The sequence below is a fragment of the Octopus bimaculoides genome, chromosome 25, assembly GCF_001194135.2.
Source record: "Octopus bimaculoides isolate UCB-OBI-ISO-001 chromosome 25, ASM119413v2, whole genome shotgun sequence".
Lineage (NCBI taxonomy): Eukaryota > Metazoa > Mollusca > Cephalopoda > Octopoda > Octopodidae > Octopus > Octopus bimaculoides.
Genome location: NC_069005.1, coordinates 7,917,441 through 7,929,226, shown reverse-complemented (window position 1 = coordinate 7,929,226; position 11,786 = coordinate 7,917,441). Strand labels below are relative to the sequence as shown.

Genomic DNA, 11,786 nt, shown 5'->3' with positions numbered 1-11,786 from the left:
TAATTGCTGGGAGGGACACCATATTTCCTTTAGCAACCATAATATACTTCCAAGTATATTAAAGTAAAGGTGCATTGCTCAGTCCTGAGGTAGTGAGTTCGAATCCTGGACTGGGCTGTGTGTTGTATTCTTGAGCAAGACACTTTATTTCACATTGCTCCAGTTCACTCAGCCGTAGAAATGAGTTGCAATGTCACTGGTGCCAAGCTGTATCGGCCTTTGTCTTTCCCTTGGATAACATTGATGGCGTGGAGAAGAGAGGCTGGCATGCATGGGTAATTACTGGTATTCCATAAACCACCTTGCCCAGATTTGTGCCTCGGAGGGGAACTTTCTAGGTATCTAGGAATCCCAAGGGCATTCAAGACTAAGTTTCTGTATCAACAATTCAATGATCACAGCACATCATCAGCCAATTACAAAATCACAAAAAAACACAGACCTCTTGGTGTAGGTATGTTTTCCACTGAGTAGTCAATACTCTATAGATCCATGGTGAAATTTGTATAACTAAAACAACATTTCTCTTCAAGATAGACACACCCTAAACCACACTTGCCACACTATCAAAGTGTATATTAAGACATGTCTTACCAAAACAACAATGTCTCTCATGTGCTCAGCTTCTTCTGGATGGAGGAAGTGCATGAATTCAGTTTTAGTTAAGTGGTTATCTTTATCCAAGTCAGCATAGGTCCACCGCCTCTTATCACGAGTGATCATTTCTTTGTAAACAGCTTTCTCATCAGTTGGTTTAATATCTGAATGTAGAAAAAGACTTAATTAATTGGTGAACACAAAAAAAAAAAAAAAAAAAAAAATTAATTGGTTTTTCAGTTAAAGATTTCTAAAGTTTCTATCCTCTGAGGAACCTGGGACATTGGAGTCATCTTCAGGTGACATGCATCACATGACCGACCAGGCTATCAGATGTTGTTACACACCACTGGACACAATGTGCTTTTGCATTGTTTTAGCCCTCAAATTCTGCCACCCTGCTGGCTAAGCGAGCAGGCCATCAATCCCTACTGATCAATGAGGGACTGGAACAATGAGAAATGAAGTGTCTTACTCAAGAACACGATGAACCACCTAATCAGGGAATCAGCCTAACCACTAGGCCACGCGCCTTCACGTATTATGCATCCATCTATATGAGAATACACTCTTCTTTGGGGTTTGTAATCTTGCAAGCTGCATGGCATCCACAATAGTGTTAATGGCATCACCAGAAAGTCAAAAAAGCACCCAGTCCATACTATAATGGAGTTGGTGTTAGGGAGGACATCCAGCTGTAGAGACCATGCCAAAGCAGACATTGTAATATGATGCAGTCCTTCAAATTGTCAAACTGTACAACCCATGCCAGCATAGAACTTGAGCACCAAATGAAGATGATGAGGACAAGATCCATCATCATAGAGGTACCTTAACCCTTTCCAGGCCAAATTCTTAATGAAATACTACCTGGTGACCTCACATGAGCTGGTGCCATGTAAAAAGCACCCAGTATATTCTGTAATGTGGTTGGTATTAAGAAGGGCACAGAAAGAATGCCAAAGCTAACACTGGAGTTTAGTGCAGTCTTCTGGCTTGCCAACTCTTGTTGAACCATCCAACCCATGCCAGCTCCTGTTGAACCATCCAACCCATGCCAGCTCCTGTTGAACCATGCCACCCCATGCCAACTCTTGTTGAACCATGCTAACCCATGCCAGCATGGGAAAATGGAAAATGATGGGAAATGATGGTAGTAATGATTACTTATCTGCTTAAATACCAAGAATTTGGGTGGAATTCAACTAAACTGACTTAACATTTTCATGTAATGCTGAACCAAATACAGATGCAAGTTAAGATATCCCTATATGTATGTAAGTGTGTGTGTATATATATATATATATATACAAGGTGGCCCAAAAGTAGGTTTACAGTTATCATGTAGGCACTTTAAATTTCTTTTAAAACATTGTATTACATTTAAATTTCTATCTTACAATTAACTAAAATTATTTATTGAACCATTTTTCCAATGATTTATTGATATTTGAACGACTTGTTGGATGTAATTGCTAATGCAACTGTAGAAACACAAGTCTAACATTTTATCTTGTATATTTTACTTGCTTCAGTCAATGGAACACAGCTACGCTGGGGCTCCGAGTTGAAGGGTTAAGTCAAACTAACAGACCCTACCCCCCCCCAGTACTTATTTGTTTTAAAGTCTGGTACTTGGGCTATTGGTCTCTTTTGCTAAACTTCTCAGTCATGGGGATGTAAAGAAAGGAATATCAGCTGTGAAATAGTGTGTGTGTGCATGCATATGTGTGTATGAACAAACACAAATACATATATACACATACATGGCTATAGTAGAAAACACTTCCCAAGATGTTGTGCAGTGAGACTGAACTCAGAACCGTGTGGCTGCAAAGCAAGCTTCTTGACCACATAGCCATGCTTTGCACTCTATTCCTTCTTTCTTGTTTCAGTCATTTAACTGCAGCCATGCTGGAGCACCACCTTGAAAGATTTTAGCGAAACAAATCAACCCCAAGACTTATTCTTTGTAACCCTGGTACTTACTTATTGGTCTCTTTTGCTGAACTGCTAAGTTACAGGGAAGTAAACACACCAACATCAGTTGTCAAGCGATGGGGGGGGGGACAGACACAAGGACACACATAAATGTATGTGTGTGTATGTATATATATATATATATATATATAATGGGCTTCTTCCAGTTTCCGTCTACCAAATCCACTCACAAGGCTTTGGTTGGTCAGAGGCTATAGTAGAAGCCACTTGCCTGAGGTGCCACGCAATGGGACTGAACCCAGAACCTGAATGACTGGGAGGGTTCAGTTCATCCAAGTAAAATGAGAAGGGGACCATCGGTAAAAAATGGTTGAGAAACACTGTTCTAGATCAATGGTTCCCAATCAGGGTCCATAAGGCCCTTGGGGATCCATGTAATATTTTGTTAAAATTTATGTGCAATAAATTTGTTATACTTGTACAACACACAAAATATTTGAACAATTTTTTTTATACAATTCCTAATATTTAATTATAAAAATACAATACGACTTTTATTAAACATTGATTCGCTATGAGGGTACATCTGAGTGAAATAGGAATCCACAGACAAAAAAAATGGTTGAGAACCACTGCCCTAGACATTATCAGTACCCCTGCCAGAGCAGAGTCCAATGACTAAAACCAAGTAATAGGTAAAAGACTGAATTAGTAGAATGGTGTAAAACTGTAAAACGACAGAACAATGTAAATACCTTCTTCTGTGAATCCATAAGTTTTCTTTTTAAATGTTTCCCAGTCCAGTTTATCTGTGTCTTGAAATTCATATTCTTTCCAGCGTTCATTTGAATCATTGATGATGTATTTATCCTGGACATATTTAATCCAATTTTTCAGTTCCTCTTCAGTAACATAACCATCGCGATCTTTATCCATTTTGTCAACAATTTTTCTAAATGAACAAAATAAAGAATGCAATGAATCCGCTGTGCTTTGTGGGAACTGCCATATCAAAGAATAGGCTTAATGTTTCCTTAGCATGTCATAAAAGTTGACTAAAAGATGTCGAGGTAAGTTTTGCACTTCAACCTTGTAAAACCCTCACCAGCAATGAATACCCAAAACAGACCTATGGGTTGGAGGGTTGTTGCCTGAGTGGCACAAAACTGCCATCTGCCAGGAGTAGCAGGGAATCACCAGCAGATGATGGACACAGCAATGTGCTGCATGTATGTACCACTGAGTGTGCATGTGTGACAAAGTACTAATGTATTGAGAGAAAACTAATTGCACGTAAGAGGAATTAGGATGTAGTGTACAAGAGAGAGGACAGCACTGGTTTGGTCATGTGATGTGTATGGATGACAGTTGCATAACTGCCAGTCGTTTAAAGTGACCTTGTGGAAGAGGGAGACCCAGGATGAAGTGGTGATGGCAGATGTTAAGGTGCTGAGTCTCACGGAAGAGATGACAACAAACCAAGAGAGGACAGGCAATTTGCAGTGCTCAGGACTGATCCATCACAGCATGTATCCCACCTGCACTTGTCCCTCTATCATACCTGAGCCTCTCAAAACCTGGCATAGAACCACTGTGCCCTCTCTCAAATATTTCCTCAACTTAGTTCCTGTTTTCTATTTTCTCATCCTGAAAGTGCTTGGTGACCTCATTAATGCCAGTGGCATGAAAAAAGAAATCCCTCAGAACACACTGAATTGACTGGTTGGTGTTAGAAAGGGCATCCAGCCACCAAAATCATACCAACACCGACACTGGAACTTGACATGGCTCTGGGATTTGCCAGACCTTGTCAAGCCATCCAATCCATGCCAGAATAAAAAAATGGACATTGTCCCTTTCATTACCATTTCTGTAGAGATGCACTGTCTCTGTTTCAATTATTTTTGAAAATAATGAAGAATTTTAGTGGAATAACTGTTACTATTTAGCCGTTATTTGGAACATAAACAAACATGAAGTTTTGTTGGAAGTTTTCCATTTAGATCAGTTTAAAATTTGTATCATACATCCAGGAGTGGTCTCAGGTGGATTCGTATCAAAAGGGTTAAATAATAATGATGAAGATGAAACACATTCGTCAACGATCAAAGACAGTAACGAAGTTGAACAAATTGAAATATCAGCTTACCCTAATTTCTCTTTGCTTTGTTCTGGTGAAAGTTGGTCAAAATCTTTAGCATCGTCTTTTCCCAAGATTGCTTCATGGTCGTAATCGGGATTGTGGACACCATTGGTCTCATGATCTATATCACTCAATTTCTGTGTAAACACAAATAGGGGAGACAAAATGTTAAAGATAGAAACAAAAGACTGTGCGCTCACAACATCACACTTCTTCCGTACAGAAGAGATTATACCACATAATAACTATATATTTAAAATGGTGGAAATATCTATTAAGCCATTGAATAACAAAATAAACATCTACTGAGTAAGCGTGGCTATATGGTCAGAAGTTTGCTTCCCCCAACCACATGGTTCTGGGTTCAGTCTCACTGCGTGGCACCTTGGGCAAGTGTCTTCTACTATAGCCTCGGGCCGACCAAAACTTTGTAACTGGATTTGATAGACGGAAACTGAAAGAAGCCCGTCGTATATATATATATATATATATATATATATATATATATATATATATATATATATATATATATATATATACACACACATGTGTATGTGTATATTATATAAATATATATATATATATGCGAGTAAAAATAAATACAAAAAAGGTGGTTTTTTTGTATGATTGTGTATAGAGGAATATATTATTTTGTTTAAAAGAGTTCCAACACTGTCTGTTTTTTATGTTTTATTTATATTCCTGCAGAACCAATGTGGGGTATAGAATATGGAATATACAATATATAATATAATATACAATATATAATATAAAATAAGATAAAATAAAAATGGATGGCACCATGAAAGAAAGTATTGAATGTAGATGTAATATTGAGTGTTCAATATAAAGGATCAAATATATAAATATAAGTATATAAAGGCGACTCGAGTTTCAGGGCTATTTCCCTTCGTCATGGCCGGTATGACAGACTTTAACAGACTAGATAGATATATACACACACATATACATGCACATACATATACACATATGTATAGAGTCAACAAATGAGATGCAGAGATGCTCAACACTGAAAAGACTTAGTAGCACTCAAATGATTTGAACTAACACTCCAAGATCCTTACTGAGGACTGAGACAGCAGGAGAAAGAGTGGCTATAAGAGGAATCCAGATGAGCAAGTAGGGAGACAATGATACAAATAGACAAATAAAAACTACTTGTGTTAGATATAGCTATGTGTGTGTGTGCATTGTCCTCATCACTGCTTGACAATCAGTGTGTTTACTTCCTCATGACTTAGCAGTTCAGTATAGGAGACCAATACAGTGAGTACAGCCAAAGCAAAAAAATATAGTAGTGGGGTCGATTCAATGATGCAGAGGCAACCTCGGCACCTCTGCGTGACCACGGCCTAACGACTCAAACAAGTAAAAGATAAAATGCTAAGCTATTAAACAATCCAGAATCTCCATAATGTAGGAGCACAGAATCCCGTGTTTATCAGTGGTCAACGTGTGCAAACCCAAGAAGCATGTGATACCACAACTCTTTGTAAAATGGTGGAATGCAAACTAGAAGGACTCAACTGGGAAGAAACTGAGCACATGAAAGATTCCAGAAGACTGCTTTATTATTATTTTTATTTTTTTGTATTTTGTAAGGGATGGGGGTTTAAGTTGATCACATTGACCCACAATACTTAGCTGGTACTTATTTCATAAACCCCGAAAGGATGAAAGGCAAAGTCGGCCTTAGTGAAATCTGAACTCAGACCAGATGAACTGCTCTTAAGCATTTCGTTTGGCAGGCTAACAATTCTGCCAGCTTGCTACCTTACTCATCTTGGTAATAATAGAAAAAGCAGACATAAAACCAAAAGTCTTGAAATTGGCAGAAGAATAGAAATGCCATTGAACGACATAGGTTTTTCTTTTAAGGGTTTAGTGGCTGAAATGCTGTTAGTGGAATTGAAAGAAAGTGGTGGACATGTCTGGTCAAAAAAATGAAGACCAGATAATAAAGATGTCACGCTTTGTTGAGTGATATCAACAATAACATAAACAACATCAAAAGCCAATAGGGGCCGGAGCCTTACATGATCACTCAACTCATTAGAGATAGTAATCAAACCATCCAGAATTTTCACCTTATTTTAAAAAAGGAAGAATGCAGTGAACAATAGCGTTTTCTATACATTAGATTTGAAATCAAGATGGGATGGTCCTTCCTGCAACGTCTTTAAATTGTAAGCCCAGTGGAGCAACACTGACCAATGGCTATTTGTAAAACACTAACTCAAGTGCTCGACCATTTCTGACGACTTTCTAACATTGGTACAAGGTCATAGATAAATATCACGGGGGCGTGTGGCTTGGTGGTTAGGGTGTTGGACTCATGATTATAAGATTGTGGCTTTGATTCCTGGACCAGGCAATACATTATGTTCTTGAGCAAAATACTTCATTTTTCGTTGCTCCAGTCCACTCAGCTGGCAAAAATGAGTAATTGTACAATGGACCAGTGGCCTTTCCAGGTTGGGATTATATATACCATGGAAACTGGCCCTTACTAATCAGCATAACTCAAGAAGCTAACTACCTTTTACCTTTATAGATAAATATCAAAACAGATTATCAGATGTGGTTACACACTGCTGGTTACAATGCACTTCTTCACATTGTTGGAGCTTTCGAATGATGCCACCAAAATGGCTAGGCAGGTAGGCCAACGTCACCCCTGAATTGGATAACAATCAGTTGCAGGTGAGTGGACTGGAGCAATGTGAAATGAAATGCTTTGCTCAAAAAAACATTGCACTGCCAGTCCGAGAATTGAAACCATGATCTTGTGATTACAAGTGCTACACCTTAATCACTAGGCCACATACTTTTACCAGAGACAAGTATATTTAAAAATAAATCAGATTTAGTGATCAATGACGCCCATGATGGTTGCCAAATGATTAAGGATTTGGAATCATGACCTAGAAGAAAGTAGTTTAAACCTGCTTCTTTCTCAGCAAAATTTATTCCAACTGCTTTATAATTACATAAGGTGATATTAAGAAAAGTGAAATCTAGGCTTGCAATTTTTATCTACCTAACATCCAAATTAAAAGATGTGCATGTGTGTACATGGGGTAGTAGTAGAAAATTTAAAAGATACAGCGGATGTTAGAGCTTCCACTCTTCTATGCTGTCATGGGTTGGATGGAATTTTTGTTTAAGCAGATTTTCTACAGCTGGATCTCCTACCTGTTTCCAAGTAAAGTAACATTTCTCCATGACCAGATATATTTTCACAAAAGACTTGAAATGAAGGGCACCACTTACATTATGAACTACCATGTGATGTCAAGGAAAGGACACACAAACACGACAGGCTTCTTTCAGTTTTGGTCAACCAAATTTACTTACAAGGCTTTGGTTGGTCCAGGGATACAGCAGAAGACACTTGCCTGAGATACCACAAAGTGGGATTGAACCTGGAACCATGTGGTTGGAAGGCAAACTTCTAAGCACACAGCCACATCCAATTTGAACGACCATCTGGTTGTTGGGGGGTCTTTAGCCGAGTCTACGCTGTTGCAATACATCAGATCAGGTCCCTAACACCTTCCTTATTCCCAACCAATCTGAAAGTTGCCATAGAGTCACTAATGTCACCCGACACAAATATTCTAAGTTTTATGTTCAAATTGACCAGATTCGCTTCTCACAACTACTATGCAATGTCATTGTAATAATATACAATCACATCATTGAAATCTCAAAGCTACGAGAATGCAGGATTAATTCAAACCAATCTGAAAAAATAAGGAATGTGTTTGGCAAAGTAATCTGAATGCTAAAGAATTATTCTTTTATTTGTTTCAGTCATTTGACTGTGGCCATGCTGGAGCATGGCCTTAAAGGGTTTTTTGGTCAAAGCAATCGACCCCAGGACTTACCCTATTGGTCTCTTTTGCCAAACTCCTAAGTTACGGGGACATAAACACAACATCAGTTGAGGATAAAAGCAGGCACAAAGACACACGCACACACAACGGGCTTCTTTCAGTTTCTGTCTACCAAATCCACTCACAAGGCTTTGCTCAGCCCAAGGATATAATAGAAGACACTTGCCCAAGGTTCTATGTAGTGGGACTGAACTCAGAACCATGTGGTTGGGAAACAAGCTTCTTACCACAGTCACGCCTGTGCCTATAAAACCTTTTTTTTTTCATAACAACAACCACTTACCTTGTCAATGGTTCTGTCTTTTGGTTTAGGAATAGTAGAACATAATGTAGTAGCAAAGAGAAAAATTGTCACAAAAAATGTGTAGTACTTCATTATTTCCTGACTAGACAACATCTGAAAATAGAAAAAAGGCAAAAAAAAAAAAAACATATCAGATATGTGAACACAAATTATTCATTGACAAATAAATTAAAAAATACATGTTTTTAGGATTATTAAGTTAGAATTAAGCAGAGGGTGACTTTCCCTTTTGTCTTTCCACAGTTACGAATCAGTATTGTTATTAATATAAATAACTGTACCCTTTCAAATTTTCATGGTTTTAAGCCTATGACAGTTCAATAAAATAGAACCAGTGTCAAAATTAACAATTTTTCCCTTTTTCAAAAATTTCTTGCTCGATACCTGTTTTATAATTATAATTATTATTATTATTATAAGGTGGCAAACTAACAGAATTGTTAGCATGCTGGGTGAAATGCTTGGTAGTATTTTGTCTGTTGCTACGTTCTGAGTTCAAATTCTGCTGAGGTTGACTTTGCCTTTCGTCCTTTCAGGGTCGATAAATTAAGTACCAATGAAACACTGGGACCGATGTAATCAACTATCCCCTTCCCCCAACTTTCAGGCCTTGTGCCTATAATAGAAAGGATTATTATTATTATCATCAAGGCAGTGAGCTGACAGAATTGTTAGAATGCCGGGCAAACTGCTTCACAGCATTTCATCCATTCTTACATTCTGAGTTCAAAAATCCACCGAGGTCAACTTTGCCTTTCATCCTTTCGGGATTGATGAAATAAGTACCAATTACACACTGATCTTGGGGTGGAGATGTCTACAAGTGCAAGCCCTGGAAGCCAGAGTGGCTAATCCAGTGCATCCCCCACACCATCCTCTGGGGCAAAGCCTTTTCCATTTTGTCTGCTGGGACCATGAGGTGGTCTGACTTACAGGAAATTGTACGTTCCAGTCCTTAATGGCTTATTGGTTAGGGTGTTGCACTCATGATTGTGAGATCATGGGTTCGACTCCCAGATACCAGGTATGGCATTGTGTTCTTGAGCAAAGCACTACATTTCATATTGCTTTGTAATCATTCCGTCATCTGAGTTGTGGCACTCAGTGCACTTGTACAGATAATGTCAATTTGACGGAGCAAGTGAGCTTATGTCTACACAAACATTTGATCACTATAAACAAATCATCTGTGTGGTTGTTCAGCAATTTCTTGCTGAATCCTCATACAGGGGAGTCCATGATATTTATGATGATCAAATCCTCACCCAACAAGAAATTTCCACTACTACCACCACCAATCAAGGAAACTTCTCATGTTCACTTGTCTTGTAATAGATAGCATGAATCATTAGTCTAGGAATTGAAACCATGGTTTTGTGATCATAAATGCAACATCCGTGCACTTTCACACACACACACACATGTATGTATGTATGTATGTATGTATGTATGTATGTATGTATGTATGTATGTATGTACGTGTATATATCATAATCTTCATCATTTAACATCTGGTGTCCATGCTGGCATGATGGGTTGGATGGTTTGACCAGGGTTGGTAAGCTGAAGGGCTGCACCAGGATCCAGCCTGATTTGGCATGGTTTCTACAGCTGGATGTCCTTCCTGGTGCCAACCACTCCAAGAATGTAATGGGTGCTTTTACATGCCAGTTGTGTGGCACCAGTGTCTGCCATGACGATTTCACTCAGCTTGATGGATCTTCCTTCTCAAACACAGTATATTGCCAAAGGTCTCAATCACTTGGCATTGCATATATATATGCCTCATCTTTGAAATGTCTAGTCAGAATAGAGGCAGCTGATGAAGGAAAAGTTCCGTAAGTGGCTCGTCTGTTTTCCTATGTGTTCGTTCTGTTGTTCGTAAAAAAAGTCCGTTTTTTGTGCTTTGTTTATGTTCCAGTTACTTTTTTGACATCCTGCACCTGGATATGCATCTATATATACATGTAGATGTAGGTATGTATATATATGTATGTATACACGCATATGCTTATATATCATTTGTATTATATATATATATATATATATATATATAATCGGTCATAATGTCTTACGTTTAAGATGATTCCCATGCTTTCCCTGATGAGAAGGTTACAATTTTAATATCAAAGATCCCTATGGATCACACAGGTTGTAATCCTTTGAAACATATGTAGGAATAAAGTATGCAATTATAACATGCGTTTTCTCCATTCCTTAAATTCTTAAATATACTCAAATACCCAAAATTTCAAGGAGTACCTGCCTTAAAAACAGGAACTAAACCACAGTTATTTTGTGTTCTTTGCTACATTGGTTTCTATTAACCCATTTATTCTATCAGAAGAATTTTTATTCATTAAGATAGAAGAAATACACATAACTATATATATATATATATATATATAAAGTGATTTAATCACACTGATAGCACAGGTGTGACATAGTATTGAGTTGTAAGCCATGCTACAAATGTCTCTAAATGTGAAATCGCAGCAATATATGACAAATGAATGCCTTCATGGAGTCCTGCCAAAAGTAAGTGAGAAGATCAGGAAAAGACAGCAGTGACTCTGCAGTCATTGTGTGCATCACTCTGGACTGGAAGCATCCAAATTAGTCCTGTGGAACCCACTTCATGATGATGTAAGCAGAGGAAAACATTGTCACACTTACATTGATAACTTGGTTGTAGACACTGACCTGGAATGTATCCAGGACCCTGAGGCAGTGATGATGGACCAGGAAGTGTGGTAGGTGGTGAACTTAGTAGCTGCTGCCCAGATTGGAACCCAGCCATAATAAAATATACTTGGTAGTATATTACGGAGGCATAATGAAATACAATCACCAGCAATTAATATATATATATATATATATA

At 38.1% G+C, this 11,786-nt stretch overlaps 1 protein-coding gene across 1 annotated transcript in view; it reads right to left on the bottom strand.

Moving 5' to 3' along the window:
• LOC106883313 (calumenin) overlaps positions 1 to 11,786 on the bottom strand; it is a 30,109-nt gene that overhangs the window by 13,104 nt on the left and 5,219 nt on the right. The window contains exons 3-6 of the mRNA XM_052976823.1: positions 8,885 to 8,998; positions 4,688 to 4,818; positions 3,294 to 3,490; positions 595 to 761 (exon numbers count right to left, since the gene is read on the bottom strand). Coding sequence (XP_052832783.1) covers positions 595 to 761; positions 3,294 to 3,490; positions 4,688 to 4,818; positions 8,885 to 8,998 — 609 coding nt within the window. The remainder of the gene's footprint in view (positions 1 to 594; positions 762 to 3,293; positions 3,491 to 4,687; positions 4,819 to 8,884; positions 8,999 to 11,786) is intronic.